This window comes from Somniosus microcephalus, chromosome 7, assembly GCF_052327205.1.
Source record: "Somniosus microcephalus isolate GS21.2 chromosome 7, FLI_Smic_1.0, whole genome shotgun sequence".
Classification (NCBI taxonomy): domain Eukaryota; kingdom Metazoa; phylum Chordata; class Chondrichthyes; order Squaliformes; family Somniosidae; genus Somniosus; species Somniosus microcephalus.
In genome coordinates, this window is record NC_140993.1 from 26,600,970 (window position 1) to 26,623,705 (window position 22,736).

Here is a 22,736-nt window from a genome sequence, read left to right on the forward strand (position 1 = left end):
AGGTATCATCTGCATACAAATGAAAGCTCATGGAAAATGTTGCCAAGGCGCAAAACATAGATGTGGAATCGGAGGGGGCCAAGGATGGAAACTTGGGGCACACTGGAGGTGACCATGTGTGTACAGGGAGGAGAAGCCATGGTAAGAGAGATGCTGACCATATTGGGGCGGGTGAGAATCGACCCATGACAGAGCAGACTCCGAGGTGGTCTGCGGAGGAATTGAAGAGGATGATGTCAACTGCCAAGGCCGCCGCTGAGCGGTCAAGGAGAGCTATCGTGTCATGGTCACAACCCAGTTTTCTACTCTTAACAACTAACTTTTAAAAAATAAAAATGTTACTACAGTATGTGCTCAGGAGATCAATCAGATCTATAGGAAAATTAATAGCATCATAGGAATTTACAGCACAGAAGGAGGCCATTCGGCCCATCTTGTCTGTGCCTGTTGATAAAGCTATCGAGCCTAATCCCACTTTCCAGCTCTTGGTCCGTAGCCATGAAGGTTATGGCACTTCGAGTGCATATCCAAGTATTTTTTAAATGCAATCAGGGTTTCTGCCTCTATCACCCTTTCAGGCAGTGAGATCCAGATCCCCACCACCCTCAACTCCCCTCATCCTTACAATGACTTTAAATCTATGCCCCCTGGTCATTGACCTCTCTGCTAAGGAAATGGGTCCTTCTTATCCACACTATCTAGGCACCTCATAATAGATCAGAATTGGTAACCCATTCGCATAGAATTCTCTACAATTCCGAAACAAAATATTTTGCACAAGTATAAAGAAATTAAGATCAATTCAGTTGATAGCTTTAATCCTAATTCTAGGTTTTGGCTGGGAAAAGCGACTGCTTGGAATTTAGTGACTTAGTATCTGGTGGTGGTAAAGCACTCTCTCTCAAACTAATCAACAGAACTCATGCCACCGTTCCCATTCGGCTTGTCATCAGTGCAGTAAGTGGTTTTTTTCTCTAAAAAGTGACTAATTGAATAAATGAATGTATTTTACCAATCCCTTTTGATCAGTTCTATTGCATTCTTTGTCATTTGGATTAAGACTTTGGGGGCAAAATTGAGTTGCGCCCCCTTCGCTTCTTTTAGCGCCCTGAAAAAATTAGCACCCCTGCGGCCGAAATTCACCAGTAGCGCCCCAAGAGGGAAGCGGGGTCCTACTGGAAGCGCCCCGCCTCTCTCTTGGGGCGCTGCGAGTGAATATCGCGGCGCTACATGCTGCAGCGCCGTGCTCCGCGGCATGTCACGCCATGATACTGCAGGCCTTCCTCCCCTTAAAGGGGAGGGGACTAGCGCAGCGTGACCCGGGGCCCAGCTGGGCCACCAGGGATCGGAGTGCCGGGCTCACGGAGCGCAGTTGGCACTCCGCGGGGGGTGTGGCTGCAGAGGAGGCCTGGGATGGCAACGGGGGCAGGTGCTGGCAGGCAGCCAGCAACAAAAGTTGCCGCCCGGCACCTCCCCTTTAATTTGCGCCGCCCTGGCCGCAGGTAGGCCCCCCTGACCTCGTCAGCGGTAAGTCAGGAGGTGCTACCGAAGATCGCGAGCAGGGCGCTGCGCACGGCGATGACGTCATCGCCGGTGGTGCGGGGCACTAACGGTTACCGCCGCCGCTATCCTCCCGCTGAATTTCACGGGAGGCGTTGGCGACGCCGCGCCCGGGCGCTAGTTGCTTTGCGCTAATGGGAGGCGCAAAACAACCGAATTTTTAGGCCTTAGTCTCATTGTCCTGATGCCAGAATGTTGACTCAGCAGCAAAGTTCCCCCTTATACTGTACAATATGTGCACCCTAACCCTCCTGGCTCTGCCATGTCTTTGCTCAGACTCCACTTCAGCTTCAGTCAGTGAAAATTAAATTTAAGTAGACTTAAAAGTTATTTTGGAAAACCTTTTTCTTCAGGTAAAAGCAATGAAATTGGAAAAAGTGAGATGATGACTGGCTTCAAACACTGCACTAAATCTTGATGGGCTTTCTCTGCTCTCAGTGGACATTCCTAGTGTTGTCCTGGCTAAATCAAAACATGTAATATGCAGTGCCTACCTCTTTTACTACAAGCATAGGATTACTGTTGACTCATGAAGCACGAAGCCATCCTGAGAAAATGGATGTCACTTGGCATAAATTCACAGAATCTTAGCTAAGTCTGTGGGTTTCACCCATTTGTAACTTCCCCAGCCCGAGTATCTGACATCCCATTGCAATGTTATTGAGAGATTACTCTGCTGCAGCAAAGCAAGGACTACATCAACAAACAATATTTTGGCATGGGGCAATCCATTTCTTCAATATTCAATACCTAGATTATAGTTTAATAACCTTTTTTGAAGTGTGAAACTCATTCCAAGCTATCTCGTTACTTAAAACCTTGAAAAACGTTGCGTCTTCTGCCGTGAGCACTATTCTAACCCAGTGTGCCATCCTCTCCTCTCTCGGTATGCATTCAATCTTTAGCCACAACAGGAAAACTTAATTTACTTTAGCAATCTCATTTTGGTTTGCAGTAATTCTAAATATCTTTTTGTGCTGTACAGAATGCTGCTGCGTGGAGATGTTTTACATTCTCCAAGTCTGACATGTTGACCGAAACGGCGCGGCAGGCTGAAAGAATCTCTCCATTGGTGGCCCCATCTGTCATGAATCATGTGATGCAAGCCAGCTACGATGGAGAGGTAATGAGAAATTCTGAGCCTCAGCTCAATGTGTTCTTCAGTGTTCATTTTCAACCTTCACATTCTTTCAACAGAGTAAAAGTGTTTCTTGTGCTCAGATAGTTATTTCTGTCATAGGAGAATAATGATTTGTACCTCTGGGAAGACTGCATAATATCAGTCAGTATAAGAAATCAAATGGATTTCAAACTTGCTGAATTGTTCAGCGGCTTGGGAAAATCCATTTTTGGAAAGATTTATTTAGTTCTGTCCCTGAATGTTTTGAAATTTTGCTTTTCAGTTTCCTAACTTAAAAAGGAAAGGTAAGCTTAGCGAAGTGTTTTTTATTCAAAGTGGTCTAAATTTAAGTTGAGTGGCACGGAAGATTGCATATCCCTTCCTGCTAGATGACCCCATTCATAGAATCAAAGAAATTTACAGCACAGAAGGAGGCCATTCGGCCCATCTTGTCCGTACCGGCCGACAAAGAGCTATCCACCCTAATCCCACTTTCCAGCACTTGGTCCGTTGTCTTGTAGGTTACGGCACTTCAAGTGCATATCCAAGTACTTTTTTAAATGTGACGAGGGTCTCTGCCTCTACCACCCTTTCAGGCAGTGCGTTCCAGACCCCCACCACCCTCTGGGTGAAAAAGATTCTCCTCAAATCCCCTCTAAACTTCTGACCAATTACTTTAAATCTATGCCCCCTGGTTATTGATCCTCCTGCTAAGGGAAATAGGCCCTTCCTATCCACTCTATCTAGGTCCCTCATAATTTTATACACCTCAATTAGGTCTCCCCTCAGCCTCCTCTTCCAAAGAAAACAACCCCAGCCTATCCAATTTTTCCTCATAGCTAATATTCCCCAGCCCAGGCAACATCCTCATAAGTCTCCTCTGCATCCCCTCTAGTGCAATCACATCCTTCCTGTAATGTGGTGACTAGAACTGCACGCAGTATTCTAGCTGCGGTCTAACTAATGTTTTATACAGTTCAAGCATAACCTCCCTGCTCTTACATTCTATGCCTCGGCTAGTAAGGGCAAGTATCCCGTATACCTTCTTAACCACCTTATCTACCTGTCCTGCCACCTTCAGGGATCTGTGGACATGCACTCCAAGGTCCCTCTGATCTTTTGCATTTCTCCGTGTCCTACCATTTATTGTGTATTCTCTTGCCTTGTTAGCCCTCCCCAAATGCATTACCTCACACTTCTCCAGATTGAATTCCATTTGCCACTGTTCTGCCCACCTGACCAGTCCATTGATCTCTTCCTGCAGTCTGCAGCTTTCTTCTTCATTATTAACCACACGGCCAATTTTTGTATCATCTGCAAACTTCTTAATCATACTTCCTACATTCAAGTGCAAATCATTGATATATACCACAAAAAGCAAAGGACCCAGTACTGAGCCCTGCAGAACCCCACTGGAAGCAGCCTTCCAGTCACAAAAATACCCTTTGACCATTACCCTTTGTTTCCTGCCTCTGAGCCAATTTTGGATCCAACTTGCCACTTTGCCTTGGATCCCATGGGCTTTTACTTTCGTGACCAGTCTGCCATGCGGGACCGTATCAAAAGACTTGCTAAAATCCATATAGACTACATAAAATGCACTACCCTCATCGACCCTCCTTGTTACCTCCTCAAAAAATTCAATCAAGTTAGTCAGACACGACCTTCGCGTAACAAATCCATGCTGACTGGGCCATGGCTTTAGACTGGCCTGAGTGATGATCCAGAACAGCAGGACTTGGAACCCATATTACCTGCTGTATACTCTGCATTCTCAGACAGCATGGTTTCCCAGTATCCTGCAGATCAGCTCTCAGTTTGGTTTGAAGCCATGTTTGGAGCCATTTTATGATGCATCCAATTGGTGTCCTTACTGAGTGTTGATGTATCTATCAACATTAAAAACCCACACATGGTGAACCACCGAGCAAAGCTGTGATATTGTGGGTAGATACTGTAGACCAGTCACTTCCACCTGAAGGAGAGGAAATTGTGAGCCCTTTACCACAAGCTGATCTTGTGTATTTTCACAATCATTGAATGGTATTGGTGGTGTTTCACTCAGAACTGGAAGGATCATAGTTTGGGGGAACTACAAAAATAAGTAATTTTCTTTTTTTTTTTTAAAAAAGTCACCAATAATTTGATGTTCATTGCTAAAATACATTCAATTTAATTTCCTGTTTTTTATTAAATACTGTGATGCCTACTATTAACTTCTCCAATTCCAGTTTTGACTGGACCAAATTGTACACTGCAGATTAACTGCAACTGGTGATCACAGCAGCAACTGCTTCTACAATTTCCTCAGTAGCATAGATAGACTTTTTAATCCCTCGTTCTGGATATCTACCACATGGTATGTCCTGTCTACCCATGCCTGATACCCACAGCCAGCAAGAAACTCAAGCTTAATAAAACTGCTCCCCAGTATATTAAAAATATGCTTATGAAGCAGATGACCGTTGGAAACCACTCAAACTGCAGTCTCTTGTCAGCTGAAACTCTCAGACTGCTATAGTCACTGAGTATCATTTATTCTCTGGAAAAGATTAGAATGATTTATTTTAAACATCAGCAAGTCTCAATTATGTATGTTATATAAAATAAAAACAGAAAATGCTGGAAATACTCAGCAGGTCAGGCAGCATCTGTGGAGAGAGAAACAGAGTTAACGTTTCAGGTCTGTGACCCTTCGTCAGAACTGGAAAAAGCTGGAGATGGAACAGGTTTTTAAGCAGGGGCAGGGAAAGGGGGGAGGGGAGGAAAGAATAAAAGGGAAGGACTGTGATAGGGTGGAAGGCAGAAGAGATTAACAGACAAAAGAAATGATGGTGCAAGGTAAAAGGAGATGGTAATAGGACAAGTTAAGAAACAAAAGATGGCTCTAGATGAAGTGTAAAAATGGCACTGGCAGAATGATCGACAGATGCCATGTGAGAGAGTGGAAAAAATGGAAAAGAAAAAGATTGGGGCAGAGGTTATGGTCTGAAATTATGTATGTTCCTCATTTTTCTTTCTCTCGGACCTCCTACAGTATTTTAAGTTTCTGTTTCTTCTTTACAGGATCCTGAAAGTTTTGTTGTGTGGGTTCATTTTCGTGCACCACAAAAATACATCAGTAGTACAGGTATTTATTTTTATTTTCAGTTGGAAATGTTTTGAACAGGTGCCCTGGCTACACCCCAGGTTGTCTCCCTGAAAAAAGGGGCAGGTTTGTTTGGGCAAAAAAATGGCATTTTCCTAAAACTTGTGTTCGTCATCTTCTGAAGATGGTGACTTATGCTGGAGCACCTTCCCACAGGCGCTGGAAGTCCTCTGGTATATTCTTTATGCAGCCATTGTACATGTGCAAACCTAGATGAACAGCTGCAGGCTGTTTGACCAGCATTATACCAAAACGTACCTGTGCAGCAGGAGTTGCTGGATAACCATAAGGGAACAGGTACTTTTTCCCCTCCCTGTCCCCAGCCTAAGGCTGATTGTGAAGCCCCACCTATTGCCCTGACACAGAAGGCTTAGCAATGTGTTTACCCCTGGCCGTTTTCTACATGTTAAAATGGAGTTTGGGGAAGAAGCTAAGGTATCTAACAATTTAACTTTTATCAAATAGGCACACCCTTCTCACTTGTTTAATAACCAACTGGTGACTGTCCTCCTTTGGGGAAAGGTAATCCATGTATCTTTGAGGTCGAGTTGAAGTAGAGTTGACAAGTCTGCCATGGATGATTGAATGTGGGTCAATCCTTAATAGACCTCGTAATCTAATAGCCTGAGCCAGACAGGTTCATAGTTGATTAGCCTCCTTTGTTTATGATGGGTCAGGGTGGGGCGGGAGGCTAGGATTCTTCCCTTTTGCCTCCAGAAAATCCTGAAAGCCTCTGCCCTAATGAGATAAAGCAGTGCTATTTGGGTTGGCAGTGGAAAGCTTAAAGTGCTTTGCTGTGGAGCTGCCCAGTTTTAGGCAGTCAAACTCCACCACTCTTTCCTGTCTGTGGGCAATGGAGGTCACCACAGGAAGAAAGAACCCACCATATTGGGCAAGGACAATCTACTTGAGTGGCTTTCACAGCAGTTTGATTTGGACACTGTTAAGCATGTTCACATGTTTCTTTGCATGTCAAACACCTGGCTGAACAAATAAAAACAAAATTATTATATAGGCTGAACAAATATGATCGGCACCATTATCTTTCACAGCTTTGCAGTATTAGTCGATAAACTGGAGTCCAGGTTTTTTTTTTTTTTTTTTTTTTTAGTAGAGCATATGTGTTCCTAGGTTTTATAAATGGGGCAGAAAGTATAAAAGCAAAGAGGTAATACTAAACCTATACAGATCTTTGATTTGACATAGTTCGAATATTGTGCCCTACTTTGGGAAGGATGTCAAAGCCATGGAGAAGATACAGAAGAAATTTACTAAAATTATACCAGGGTAAAAGGTTTTAGTTACGAGGAGAAACTGAGGCTCTTTTCACTGCACCAGAGAAGGTTAAGAGGAGATCTAATAGAGATACTCAAAATAATGAATGATTTTGTTAAGGAAAATCAGGGTAACTCTTTCTTTCTCCTGGTCAGTGAGTTCATAACTACAGGGCATATGTTTAAAGGGCATAGAAAGTATAAAGGAAGGAGCTATTTTTAATGTAAAAGATTGTTAGGACATGGAGTGCTCTACCAGAACAGTGTTAGATACAGAATCCACATTTGCTTTTAGAAGGTCAGCACCTGAATAATTAAATGGTTATGGGGAAAGGGAACTAAATGAATCTCTGTTTCAGATAGCTTGCACAGACATGATAAGCCAAATGGCTTTCTTCTGTGCTTTAATCTTCTATCAAATCATAATGGCCTCTGCTTAACTACAGAAACCATGAACTTTGAACTGTATTATAAACTTAAATACTGTGACCTTTATTTCAGATCCTTTATGTCCAGCAGAGGACTACTCAGCAAGAGTTGATATCGAGGTCGACAGTCCTGGCCCCAGCAACGTTATTAACAGCATACCACTCCGTGCCAGAGTTGGAATTGCCAGAATACACGCTCCCAAAGACCTGCAGGTATGCTGACATAAGATTCTGAGGGGGATTGACAGGGTAACTGCTGAGTGGTTGTTTTCCCCCCCCTGGCTGGAGAGTCTAGAACTAGCGGGCATAGTCTCAGGATAAGGTGTCAGCCATTTAAGTCTGAGATGAGGAGGAGGGTTTTGAATCTTTGAAATTCTCTGCCCCAAAGGGCTGTGTCGTTGAGTATATTCAAGGCTGAGATAGATAGATTTTTGGACTCTAGGGGAATCGAGGGATTATGGGCATCGGGAAGAAAAGTGGAATTGAGGTCAAAGATCAGCCATGATCTTATTGAATGGTGGAGCAGGCTCGAGGGGCCGTATGGCCTACTCCTGCTCCTAATGCTTATGTTCTTGTGTTCTTATGTCGTACTTGAAGACATCAAAGAATTTGTTGTTGGGTTTCCTTGTGGGCAGAGGTAATGCCTGGTGTAACCTCTTTGTACACAAGTATAAATTGTCGGCATGGGGGAGGAAAGCGAGAATCCAAGTGCTGGGATGCTGTGAAATGTACAATTTATTTGTTGCACACCAGATGTGTGGATAATGGGAAAGACCAGAGGGTCTTTACCTATGTCACTGTTTGTATGTTTGTCCTGAAGTAATTGTCTGTATTAGCAAATGGATCAACTGAGATATGTTGTAAAGGCACCTTGGCAATACCAGCGTGAGATGAGGATCAAACAGTTGCTAAGCATACAGGCCAGGTAACTAAATTACAGTTACAGTAGACCTAAGACGGCTTGAAGCTTACCACTGCCTCAGTTGCACAAGCCCTGGTTTTCCATCTGAGCTATGAAAGCCGAGGTGGTGAGGTACAGTGGTTGTTTAACTGAATGAATGAATGAATTTTTCAAGGTATATCTATAAACCTATGGGAGGAAGAGACCATGTCAATGTGTCATTCTGAATGCAGGTTGTCATTCTGAATGCAGGTTATCAGCATCTGCTGTATAAAAAGTCATATGTACGATGAAAAGGTTTTGAAGAACAGACACTTTTTTTGTGAATGCCTCTGCTAGATTATCAAACTTAGCCATACTAACCTTTTTGCAAAAGTACTGAAACTGAAGACAAGTGCCTTCTGTTAATGAAATCTGTGTTGAGGGAAGTCTTTCTGTGTTGCATGTGTTCTGAGGTTTTCATTATTGTTTTTATATTTAGACTCTCGTAATGTCTGCTAAGCCTGGTATGATAGCTAAACAAATCCTACCTCTCAAAAATGCAGGAAATATTGTTGCACAGCTCAAGATTCAGGTGAGTTTGCAGTTACCTTCCAAAACAACTTTGAGTCCCTTTAAGGATATGATACATACTACTTCTTTTTAAGTTTTGTTTTATATAACCTTATGTGGTGCTCTGTGAAGTCCTCTACAATCATTTCAGCAGTAAATAAGGTGTCAAAAAGTAAAAGGGGAGTGACATAATAAAACTCACTACACAGAATCACAGAAACCCCACAGTGCAGATAGAGACCATTTCAGCCCATCGAGCCTGCACCGACACATATCCCACCTGATCCCCGTAACCCCTACACCAACACCTATCACACCCTATCCCCGTAACCCCACGTATTTAATCCCCCTAACACTAAGGGTCAATTTATCATAGCCAATCATCCTAACCTGCACATCTTTGGACTGTGGGAGGAAACCGGAGCACCTGGAGAAAACCCACGCAAACACGGGGAGAATGTGCAAACTCCACACAGGACAGTCACCCGAGGCCGGATTCGAACCCGGGTCCCTGGCGCTGTGAGGCAACAGTGCTAACCACTATGCCACCGTGCTGCCCACTTGGTTTGAGCATAAAGCAAGGCTTTAATCAACTTGTTTCAGAACATGGAGGTCCAGTTGTACTTCACGAGTTCCTTGTCTTACAAAATGTCCCTGGCAAGCTGGGGCCGACGCCCGAATATTTATACTCCTTGGACGGCGCCACCAGCTGGCCGTCCAGCGTTATTTCACGAGTAGTTTCTTGAATGATAAGATTTATAACAGGGAGCCTCCCGTAATTTTGGTTTGCAACTATCATTTATTTTTTTAAATGAATGCGCTGCATGAGTGGCATTAAGCTTGCATTGTGTTTAGTTTGTTCTCTGGATGTGGGCAACCTGGGGCATGGTGTATTTATTGCCCAACCCTAGTTACATTGAGACGGTGGTGGTGGGCCTTCTTGAACCCCTGCAGTCCTTGTAGTGCGAAATGTCCCATTATGGTATCCGGTAGGGAATTCCAGGTTTTGACATAGAAACAGAAAAATAGGAGCAGGAGTAGGCCATTCGGCCCTTCGAGCCTGCTCCGCCATTCAACACGATCATGGCTGATCCTCTATCTCAATACCATATTCCCGCTCTCTCCCCATACCCCTTGATGCCTTTTGTGTCTAGAAATCTATCTATCTCCTTCTTAAATATATTCAGTGACTTGGCCTCCACAGCTTTCTATGGTAGAGAATTCCACAGGTTCACCACCCTCTGAGTGAAGAAATTTCTCCTCATCTCAGTCCTAAATGTCCTACCCCGTATCCCAAGACTGCGACCCCTCGTTCTAGACCCTCCAGCCAGGGGAAACATCTTCCCTGCATCCAGTCTGTCTAGCCCTGTCAGAATTTTATACGGTTCAATGAGATCCCCTCTCATTCTTCTAAACCCAGCCAGGATGAAGGAACAACAATATATGCCCAAATCAGAATGGTGTGTGACTTGCCGACGAAATTGGAGATGATGGTCTCTTCGCAACATTACTGCTCTTGCCTTTCTCGATGGTAAAGGTTGCTTGGGTAGGGAGATGCTGCTGCTGGAAACTTGGAGAGTTGCTGCAGTGCATCCTACAGCAGCCAGAGTACACCAGTGATGTTGGGGTTAGATGTGGAGTCTAGTGGTAGGCCGATGCCAATCAAGCAAACTGCTCTGTCCTGGATGGTGTTGAGCTTATTGAGTGTTGTTGCATCTGCACCCATCCAAGCGTAGTGAGTATTCCGTCAGACTTCAGATTTAAGCTGGCTCTTCCCAGCACTCCCACATAATTCAGTTGTTCAGATGAATGCTCTACGCCATTTTTTTCAGCTAGTAGATAATTTTCCTGGTGTTCTGTCTGGTTCTCTGGCTAGTCTGGATTCACAACTCCATTGTAGCCAATGGGGGAAGTAAAGTGATGTCACTAGCACAGCCATGACACGAGGGGCATTGGCATAGCCAAACTTGATTGAGATGAAAAGTTGATGCTTTTGTTTAAAAGAAAACACTTTTTATAAATACAGGAAACTTTGTGTTATCAGGAGGCTAACTGTCTGGAATGCTCGAGCCACCAGCAAAAATCAGGTGCCGTTTTCGTTAGTTTTTTTTTCTTCTCGTTGCTTTTTTCCTCAACAGTCAAGGTCTGCTGAAGCTGTTGCTAAGCTACAGAGACGCTTCGACTATTTAGAAGCTGTTAACAGGGTTTGTTGACCGATACGGAGCTCAGAAGCTTCCGTATCTTTCAACATTAGCGCTGGAGTGTCCGGCAGTTTTGAGGGAACGGCAACAGCTCGGTCCCGTCGGTGCCGGATAGCGCACAGTTTCCTGTACATATTTTTATGAATAAACAAATAGAGTACTTTGGGGAAAATTACCTCCCATACTTTCCCCTGCAACTATTTCTGTCTGAATTCTTTATGGAACTCATTTGAGCAGTTTCGTCCCTGTTCCTAATGGATCCAAGCCCATAGCAGAAAGTTTATTCTATTACACAGAATTAAATTTGACACCATCATCACTTTGCAGCTTTAATGTCATATAGCAGTAATATATGCTGTGATGAGGTTGATGTTTTGGAATATGAATGCATGTAGTATTTTCTGTGCACAGGTATCTTTTTTAGTTGCTTGTTTGCCACTCCCTTCCAAAAAAAGTAAAGGGCCCGGATTTTGCGAAGGAACGGTGTTCGCTAGTCACCTCGATGGCAAGCTGCCCACAAAGGTTTTGTGCTCTTTAGAGTGCAGACTGGTGCTCATTCGGCGTCTATTTCAGCGCAGCACCCTCTACAGGTGTCTGTGAGCAGAACAAGAAACAGCGAGGCTCTTCAACCAATCAGATTGAAGAATTCTCACTGAGACACGCAGAGTCTAAACCAGGAAGTACCAAGCAGGAAATATAAATTAGATTTAAATGATGTACAGAAAGAAAAATATGATTGGGAAATACAGATGGGATTAAGGGAGAGAGATAAGAGATGAACAGAATTTTTTTTTAAAGTTTTTGAAATCTAATTTTCTTCTGAGGGAATGAGACTCCACACTTCTAAAACTAAATTTTAAGGGCCAGAGAGCAGTAATTATCACTTATCACAGCATTAAAAACTCATTTTACTCCTGAATGCACCAGCCCTAACTTTTTCAGCCGTTTTTAGTGCAGAACAAGTGGCCAAGTACCCGAAGTTCACACCGTTGCATTCATTTCAGTGCCGAGTCTATCGACGACATCTGCACCAGCGCACTCTGAAGGAGCGAGGCATCTCTGACACAAACGTCTAGATTTCCACGTTTAACTGCACATGTGCACACTCCAGAAGTTGCTGTCAGATTTTCTCCATTTTAACAGTGAGCGCCGTTAACCTCACCCGTTATTCTTATTGCAAAATCCGGCCCAAGATTTCTCTCTAAGCTCATGTCTTGTGCTCTGAATATGTATTAAATTTTGATTCATTTGCTCGGTGCTGCAGTTTTTGCATCTTCGATAGCTGTGAAGCTGATGTCCGTTATTGACCCAGCCCCCAACTGGCTGCTTTGGAAGCAACTCCCATCCTTGTTATTCATAGTATTTTGTAGCATAGGAGGAGACTACTTAGCTCATCATGCATGTGCCAACTCTTCCATTTCATTTCTAATTCTAGTTGCTAATTAAGGATACAAAAATTAACCTCGGTATCCTTCAATGTCAACCAAGTGCACAACAGTACCTAGTTGATATCAAGGTTGTGTGGCTTAGATGGCTTCACATTATATTTTCTGACCACTTATCTAAAATCTGGTCAAAATTAGTCCATATTATAAGAATCCCATCAGTAAGCATTAGATAAACTTTGAATGGAAATCAGAAATCCTGAAATATCATCCCTATGTTTATATGCTTGATCTAGTGAATTATTTCATATAGGATGAAACCTAGGAACTGGGTTGAACAGAATGAAGTAGGGTGATTTTCCTGTTCACTAACTGTTCCCCATGTCCTACATCCTCATTCTTAAGCAGATGGGTTGTATTGATAAGGAATACTTTGCATACGATTGTTCAACATTGCATCCATTTTTTGTGTACACATTAGAATTTTATGATCATTCGTAGACCAGGAACAACTATAAAATCAAATTTATCAACATACTTCACCATTGAAAACCTGAACTTAGAAATTTTGGTTATTTATATTGCAAAAATACTTAATGCTGAATTTTCCCTTATAATATTTATATGTTAGACTGCAGAATCGAGCTGTTTTTTAGCAAAGCCAGAAAATCTCTTCATTCGTCCTGGCGAAGAATTGGAAGTTGTTGTTTCATTCACTCCACAGGATACTCAAAGTGAGATACAAAGGTACAACATTAACATCAACATTTTTGTATTGCAATGTAGTTGATCTTCAGCCCCCTCTACAAACTCCATTTCCTCGTTCCCCCTCCTGGGCCACTGCCTCAGGCTCACCAAGGCCATTACCATCCTGTTCAACATTGAACTTCCAATATCCTTTCCTTCATGCAGACTGCCTACTGCCATCTCCACACCACCTCCAGTCCTTCGCCGATGAACCCTTGTGTGTGCCTGAATCATCTCCAGACTTGACTACTCTTAGTTGGCTATCCTTCCTTCATCTTCTATAAACTCCAACTTGTTAAAAACTCTGCCATACACATTCTCTTCTGCACCAAATCATGCTCACTCATCACTCCTGTCCTCGCTGACCCACATTGGCTCCTATTCCACAATTAAAATTCTTTTCCTCCTCTTAAAATCTCTCCACCTGTCTTGCCCTATCCTATCTCTTGCTACCTTCAACTACCTGAGTCCTACTCTTAGGAATTCCCTAACTAAATCCCTTTGGCTCTCTACTTTGCTGTTCACTTTTAAAACTATCAGAACCCATTGCTTAAACCAATCTGTTGGTCACCCCTCCTAACCTCTACTTTCTTGGCTCAGCATCCCTTTCCTTATTTCCATCTGTGAAGTACATTGGGATATTCTTTAAGTTGAAGACATTGTATTAATGCTGTTACAAGTTTCTAACCTATAATCTATTCAAATCTAGTAAACATTGCTACATTTTACAGTCTTATTCTTGACTCTATTCTCATCACTGTAATCCTTTGTAGCTCGATAGGGTATAAAATGATTCTGGGTTTATTATTCACATATGCAATAGGTTGCAGTAGCAAAGCTATATATAAAAGCATAGTTTTCTTGCTAAATTTTCCAATACAAATTGCATCTGAATATTTAATAGCACAAGCTTCATCAGTATTCAGATCACAACAAAAGACGAGGAATCCATCTGATCAGGATATGTCCATTCAGCTTAACAAGTTGTCATTTTGATCAATTCTCACCCATCTTTTCATCTTGTATCTCAATCTTTCTCTCCCTTCAAGTGCCACTCTCTATTTTCACTCTACTAAGAAACTTAATTTTTTTTTAAATGAGTGTACAAATTGAAACTAGGGAAACTCAGATATTGATGAGGGAAAAGTCCTTTTAAATACTAAACGGTACTAAAGAATTGTCCTCTTCTTTCTAGCCATTTGACTATTCTGGTCCAGCCTTTTGGTCCCCAGTATGAAGTTGGTTTAAAAGGACTGCTTGGGAGACCTGAATCACTCCAATCCATCTCTTCATCTTCAAATTCCTCAGTTGATATACCAGCAATTCTGTCCAACAAGCAATTTATGTCGTGGGGAGGAGTTTCTCTTGGAAGGGCAGTGTAAGTACCATTGTCATTGGCAATTAACTTTATTCTAAGGTGAAAGATGGCTGCATGTAGTGACACCACTATTCATGCCTACAATGGAGATGATTGGGTAATTACTCCGTCAATCACTGCTGTAAGTGACTAGGATTGATTTTATGCACATAATTTGTACGTAACTATCCTCTGCATTTTGTTGGCGAAATCACGGTGCTTTTATCAGGAAAAGTTGCTGCAGTTTCAATCATGAGTTCTGTTTGCTGTAGTTCATAGAGACTCTTTGTAAATAGATTCTGTAAATAGACTTTGTTTGCTTTAAGTCTGCCCCCCACCCCCCTCAACTCATTGGCTGGCACAATGGTGTCAATAGATACTCTGAGCTCTATCAGCATCTGTGAAAGGAGAGAAGACAAGTTAACATGTTGGGTGTATTAAGTTTTTCTTCCTCTTGCTCTTTTTCCATCCATTTTCCCATATATAATTGCATCGCTGTATTCATAAATTGTAGCTTGCTCTTTCACTGTATTCATATATGTTAAATGTATATAACCTAGTAAGGCAGTGAACCATGCCTTGACCAGATCACCCATTAACTCCTTTTCTGTAAACCATCAGTGAAATGGTTTTTCCCTTTTGCACCTTTTTTCTAGGTTACAAAGTTCTCTTTTAGCTAACTTCTATGTTTTCTCATACTGATTTGAAATTGATTTTTTATTGTCTTGCAGTCAACAGAAGCTTATTCTCAGAAATAATTCTTCATCTGTTACACAGCAGTTACGTCTGTTAATTAAAGGTCAAGATCAAGATTGCTTCCAGGTAAGTTTTAAGTAAAATGCTGCATCAATATGTGACGTGCATATGGAAACCACAGGTAATTGCCACACCCCAGGAATTTTTTTGTTCAGGAAGAAGAATTTCAATTAAGCTTCAAAACTTTATTTTTGCTTTTATGTTCTTCATTACTTTTTACAATTCTTCACTCTTTGCCCTCGCCCCAAGGAACTGGTGGTTTAAATATGTCCTAACGTAGGCCATCTTGCGTTCCACCAAGTTGGACTGACTAATATTGTGTCTGTCACTATGTTGTGGGTTACCTGTAAAATAGGTCAGGCTGAAAGTGAGCAAAATTGTGCAGCCATTCATTTTTAAGCTCATCCACCTGTAAAATGGAAACCATGGGAGGATGCTAGTTTTGCAATTGATGGAATTGAAATTTATCATCCTTCATGCATGAAACCGAATTACTGAAAGAATAAATTTAAATAGTACACTGATCTGGACTTGACCTGGTCGAGAAAGAAATGCAGGTGGACAAAAGTAGAGAGTACAAAAAAGTCAACTCTGTAATTGACTCCACCCAGTTTGATTCAGTTCTTTTCCCATGGTTTTCTATTGTGCTAAGGATAGCTTATAAATATCTGTGCTTGAGCTAACTGTGTACTTTCAGTCCGCACTGTTATAAAATCGACGTAGTTTTGCAAGACTTGAAGATTGATTTTTGCCATGGTTTTCAAATGGTATATTTTCTATCTGCAATTGTTCTGAAAATATTAGTCAAGGCAATCTTGAACTTCTGAAATCAAGATTTTTAATAAATGACTGTCTTCGCAGTTACAGAGCACATTTGGTCCTGAAGAAAGGCTGAGTAGTAATCGCGAGTTGATGCTTTGCCCCAAAGAAGATGTCTGTGTGCATATTTTGTTTGCACCAACACGGGTTACTTGCATGTTGGCAAGACTTGAAATTAAGCAGTCTGGGATACGCTCAACTCGACCAGGAGTAAAATTCACAGTATGTATATAGTAACTGCTCGAGGGGCCAAGTGGCCTATTCCTGCTCCTATTTCTTATGTTCTTAAAACCAAAAAAAACAAGGAATGCTGTAAAACAGATTGTTACAATGATTTTAGATTTGGTCTCTTCCATTGTGAAAGGTGCACGATATCTTAAGTTACTTTCCCTACAACAGGGCCCCACACGGCAAAAAGTCAAACCCGCAAGATCGTGCTCTTGGAGACAGGGTTGGAAATAACTCCTGATGCAGTCAAACCAGAGGGACCATCGCCAAATTATCTTGATCCCCAAACAGAGCAGTGATGCAAACATGTTCACAATAGTACCAACAGCTCCAGTATGTCTCCTTTAGGTATTCTATGTCAAAACTGTTGTCGAGATTAGATTATCTCTGGTCTTTCAGATAATCAGGATCGACTGCAAACCAATATGGTGAGAATATTGTGTTTAATCAGAGTTTAAGACAGAATATAACACACTAGTTATACAGTAAAAACACATGACCGTGATAAGCAGCTGGTGCTGGTACCGGTCCCGATTGGGCAGATGGCTGGCGTGCGCGAACAGTTCTCCAGCTTATAGCCTTTCTTCCTCTCGTCTAGAATCTCCAAGAATGGGTCCACTCCCGGAAGAGTGTTGGACCAGCCCCACTCTTGTATGGCTCTCCCCACCACCATCTGTGCTAAAGGCTTTTTGGGTCTTGCTTTTATTCTCTTTTTAGGGGTAGGCCTGATGTATAATATGGACAGGACCATTTAACCTGTAAGGGTTCTTCGTAACCCAAGTTGCCCAATGGCACGTCAAGTTCTTTGTCTCAACTTTCAGATGAAAACCCTCCCCTAAGGGGTCTCATGCTTTTCTCACATGCCTTTCCTGTTTATACATCCTGAAGGCCCCATCCATCTAATTTCCTCCTATCACTCTTGTCCCAGTCCTCCCAAGTTTGGAGTCAGACACACCATTCTCTGCCTTTGTAGCTGCTTGTTATCAGTTATTTATGTTCACGCTGTTCATGTAGCTTTAGCTATGCAAAACTATTTCATTCCATTATCAGACTATTGTACCATGGAATGAATCATTAAATTTCCAAAGATATCTTCTATTCTCATACACTGGTTAACTTACGCATTTTAAAGCAGCTTTGTTAAACAAAGTCAAAATCCTAACTTAGCATTATAATATGGTTATAAGCAGTAATGGAAGAAACCTAGGCATTGGGCCTTAGTTTGGTCAAATTAAAGATACATAAAACAAAGTTGAAATCCTAACTTACAAACAGCAGATAGCTAGCCTGGAAACAAGGTCATATATGACCGTCACGGTGCAGAATGTTATAACATCCGCAGGGAACCAAAAACATAAGCAAATTCTAAGCATCTATCCAGCTATTCTAATACTTGTCTGAAGACACACTTTTGTCTCAAGTTATAATACATGTAAACACAGTCTTATTTGTGTCACAATTTACAGCAAACTTTGTGTTATCCGGAGGCTAAATGTCCGGCAAGCTCGAGCCACTGGCAAAAATCAGGAGCCGTTTTGTTTGGTTTTTTTTCTTCTCGTGGCTTTTTTTTCCAACAGTCAGGCTCTGCAAAGTCTCTCTGAAGCTGTTGCTAAGCGACAGAGACGCTTCCAAGGTACGGCTGACTGTTTAGAAGCTGTTGCTAAGCAACAGTGTTTGTTGCCAGATACGGAGCTGAAAAGCTCCGTATGCTTCAACATTAACGCCGGTTTGTCTGGCAGTTTTGAGGGAACGGCAACAGCTCAGTCCCGTCGGTGCCGGATAGCGCAAAGTTTCCTGTAATTTGCATAACCCCATGTATTTTGGATACCCTAATTTCTAACACTGTACAGTGACTTCACAATGTTTTTTTTTCTGAATGAAAAATGGGGGTGGGGAGTATAATTTCCCTATAAGCCAGCTATTAAAACTCTATTAAAATGCTTCTTTACAGTTCCTGTTATCCTCTCCACAAGGATATTGGTCCCAGCTCTATTCAGGTGTAGGCCATTTGTACTGCTCACTCCTGCCACAGAACTGGTCAGAGTGCTCTAGGACTCTGACGTGTCTCTAACCATGAATTTATTTCTGATCGACCTGTTCCTGTACCGACCAGTATATGACACTGGTAGTAATCTTGAGGTTACCACTTTTGGAATTCTGCTTCTTAATTGACATCCTAACTCCTGAAATTTTTTCTTGCATGATTTAATCCTGTTCTTCCCTACAAAAAGTAGACCAACAAAGGCCTAGAGAAGTTTTAGAAGTTATAAAATGAAAGTAAGCATGTTAGAAGGTATATGTAAACAAAGGAGAAACTATAGCAGTCTTCTAATACTAATCTGTATTAATTAACTCTAAATTTTATTGAAGATTCCTTGACTGGTAACTGATTCCTGCATTACACAGATGACCCAGGTAACTCCCAAGAAAGTTGCCAAAACATTAGACAAGATTGCAATTATATTGTAGACTCTACAAGCAACCAATAAATTAAGACTAATCGTGTGCTTTGTACAAAAGCTATTAAAGCTTTAAAATGTTGATTTTAAAGGTTTTTCTTTCCAGATTCCACTTTCAGGTTATGGAGGAACAAGCAACATTATATTGGAAGATGTTAAAAAACAATCAGGCAGCTATGTGGTGAATTTAAACAATATCCAGTCAGACAAAGTGAGCCAGATCACTTTCTGTATGAGAAATACAGGCTCTCGGGCTGCTTATGTCAAGGCAGCTTGTTTCACGGATTCACAGATAAAAACTTTTATGAGCACCAATGCTATAAATGTTTCTCCAGCCCAATTTGTACTCAAGGAACGGACTCGAGAGGTAAGATAACGTGTAGTAAAGAACAACAATAGTTTGTAACTACGTAATGTAATAGACCTTCTGATGTTACCGATAAGCTTTGAAACCATTTTCGAAGAAATTTAAAAGCAAAATTGTATGTGATACATTGAGGCATACAAATAGTCCATTATAAAAGATGTAATAGCAGAGCACTTGGAAAACAGTGACAGGATCGGACAAAGTCAACATGGATTTACAAAAGGTAAATCGTGCTTGACTAATCTACTGGAATTTTTTGAGGATGTAACTAGTAAAATAGAAAAGGGAGAACCAGTGGATGTGATGTATTTGGACTTTCAGAAGGCTTTCGATAAGGTCCCGCATAAGAGATTAGCGTGTAAAGTTAAGGCACATGGGATTAGGGGCAAGGTATTGACTTGGATAGAGAACTGGTTGGCAGATAGAAAGCAAAGAGTTGGAATAAACTGGTCTTTTGCCGAGTGGCAGGCAATGACTAGTGGGGTACCGCAGGGATCGGTCCTTGGACCCCAGCTATTCACAATATATATTAATGATCTAGACAAGGGAACTAGATGTAATATTTCCAAATTTGCAGATGACACAAAGCTGGGTGGGCGTGTGTGCTGTGAGGAGGATGCCGAGAAACTACAGGATGATTTGGACAGGTTGGGTGATTGGGCAGAAGCATGGCAGATGCAATATAACATGGATAAATGTGAGGTTATCCACTTTGGTGGCAAAAACAGGAAGGCAGATTATTATCTGAATGGCAGTAGATTAGGAGAAGGGGAAGTGCAACGAGACCCGGATGTCCTTGTGCACCAGTCGCTGAAGGTAAGCATGCAGGTGCAGCAGGCGGTTAAGAAGGCAAATGGCATGTTGGCCTTCGTAGCCAGAGGGTTTGAGTACAGGAACAAGGATATCTTGCTGCAGTTGTACAGGGCCTTGGTGAGACCATACCTTGAGTATTGTGTGCAGTTTTGGTCGCCTTATCTGAGGAAGGATATTCTTGCCATGGAAGGAGTTCAGCGAAGATTCACCAGGCTGATACCTGGGATGGCAGGAATGACGTATGACGAGAGATTGGGACGATTGGGCTTGTACTCGCTGGAGTTTAGAAGAATGAGAGGGGATCTCCTTGAAACTTATAAAATTCTGGCAGGACTGGACAGACTAGATGCAGGGAGGATATTCCCGATGGTCGGGGAGTCCAGAACCAGGGGTCACAGTCTAAGGATAAGGGGTAGGCCTTTTAGGACAGAGATGAGGAGGAGTTTCTTCACCCAGAGAGTGGTGAACCTGTGGAATTCTCTACCACAGAAGGCAGTAGAGGCCAATACATTAAATATATTCAAGAAGGAGTTGAATATATTTCTTAAGGCTAAAGGGATCAAGGGGTATGGGGAGAAAGCATGGACAGGGTACTGAATTTGGATGATCAGCCATGATCGCATTGAATGGCGGAGCAGGCTCGAGGGGCCGAATGGCCTACTCCTGCTCCTATCTTCTATGTTTCTAATAGGATTTCCCTCCATCCAATGCTTGAAAGGGAATCGTTCTAAGATACGGTTTCTCAATTTTGTTTTTAAACTTCAGGTGATATTGCTTTCCCAAGCCTTGTTTTGAGCTCGATCTTGAGCTGTTCAGATCACTCCACTCATGGCTGTGAACATCTCTTGCAGCAGTAAGTGCTTGGTCACTCTAGTGGGTTTCCTCGGCAGCCTCCATTCTTGTCCAAAGCAGTATTGTCTTGTTTTATCTACTTAAGAGAATAACGGTTGTAGCACCGCAGGAGCCAAGCTCTTTGAAGGTGCAGGTTCTCAGAGACCTGCCTTCAGTATTTTGTGCTGCAGTGATATAATTCCTAATTATACATGTTTAGATTGCTTATTAGAGCTATGGTCATTCCCATTCTGTGGAAAAGTTCAGCCTCCACATACAAAACTCCCTGCTGATCGACCATTCATCTTTGTCCGTTGTGGCATGGGCTTGGATTTGTGGCTTTTGTATACCTTTTACTAGTACTCGATATTTTCCACATTTTCATATTTTTACGGTTTAGACCTTTCACAATTCACACTGATTTTATCGCTAGTTGATCATCTCTATACTGAAATTATACAGACATACTTCAGTGCTCTCATTATGGTGTGTTGCTCTAGCACTGTTGATATGCTCAGCATAACCGAGATCAGATCACCTGACTTGAAGTGTCAAAATTAACAGCAGCTGTATCTCCGAGTAATTCACAATGAGGCTGGAAGGAATTCAATTTGTATGTAGATGTCAAAATTCCTCAAATAAGCATTTTATTTCCCTGAAAAGTAAGATGCCATTATCTAACTTGAGTTGTGATTGATTTTTTTTTTTTAAAGTTCAACCTCCCAATATAAAGCACTCTGCTAAACTCATTTCTCTTCAACTTGATGTGGCTTGGAGTAGTGTTCTATTTTATTATTCGATATTAGTGAGCTTTGGCTGCTATTTGGGGGTCACAAGATAGTCAAACAAAAATAGAGACCATGTGGAAACATAGAAACTAGGAGCAGGAGTAGGCCATTCGGCCCTTCGAGCCTGCTCCGCCATTCACCGAGATCATGGCTGATCATCCAAACCCTAGCACCCGGTCCCTACACCGACAGCCATCCCACCCAAGCCCTATCCCCGTAACCCCACATATTTAATCCCCCCTAACACTAAGGGCCAATTTTTATCATGGCCAATCAACCTAACCCGCACATCTTTGGCAGAGTTGAAGAAATTAATTTCATTGCTCAGGGATGCAAATGTCTTCAAGGGATAGAAAGAAAGAAAGGACTTGAATTTTTATAGCGCCTTTCACAACCTCTGGACGTCCCACAGCACTTTACAGCCAATGAAGTACTTTTTGATGTGTAGCCACTGTTGTACTGTAGGAAACGCAGCAACCAATTTGCACACAGCAAGTTCCCAGAAACAGCAATGTGATAATGAACGGATAATCTTTTTTAAATGTATTTTTTAGTGTAGTGTAAGATAGTATTGCCAGGTGTTTCCCTTATAGGTGACAGTTTGAATGTGAAGATTAAAGTTTTTATTCGAAGAATGAGAAAGATCACACTTGGATTAGATGAATTAAAATTTCCCATGACGGTATTCATATTTGGCTGTAAAAGGGCCAGAGTTTAAATCTTCCTGGATGAGTTTACTGCTGTGTTGCTGTACTAAGGCTATTTCATATAAGTCCTCCCAGAACATAATTTGCTGCTGAGGACAATACTATAGCTGAAAGAACAAACTGAAGACAGTAACGCCGGAAAGGCACTGCGTGGAAATGGTCACTCACACATGTCTAGGATTATGGCAGAACAAATACGACAAAGCATACTTTGTAAAGTTCCTTTGTGTAATACTAGATAAATTACGTACTTTGATAGATTGACACACTAGACCTGCCATCTTGGAGATCGTCC

General features: G+C 41.9%; 1 protein-coding gene across 4 annotated transcripts in view; it reads left to right on the top strand.

Annotated features, from left to right (window-relative positions):
* The window catches only part of cep192 (centrosomal protein 192), a 127,916-nt gene that overhangs the window by 62,499 nt on the left and 42,681 nt on the right, over positions 1-22,736 (top strand). For all 4 annotated transcript variants that reach the window (XM_085992318.1, XM_085992315.1, XM_085992316.1 and 1 more), the window contains exons 25-34: positions 832-957; positions 2,546-2,683; positions 5,747-5,810; positions 7,604-7,743; positions 8,913-9,005; positions 13,201-13,316; positions 14,512-14,694; positions 15,405-15,495; positions 16,291-16,470; positions 19,042-19,302. In XM_085992318.1, coding sequence (XP_085848444.1) covers positions 832-957; positions 2,546-2,683; positions 5,747-5,810; positions 7,604-7,743; positions 8,913-9,005; positions 13,201-13,316; positions 14,512-14,694; positions 15,405-15,495; positions 16,291-16,470; positions 19,042-19,302 — 1,392 coding nt within the window. The remainder of the gene's footprint in view (positions 1-831; positions 958-2,545; positions 2,684-5,746; positions 5,811-7,603; positions 7,744-8,912; positions 9,006-13,200; positions 13,317-14,511; positions 14,695-15,404; positions 15,496-16,290; positions 16,471-19,041; positions 19,303-22,736) is intronic.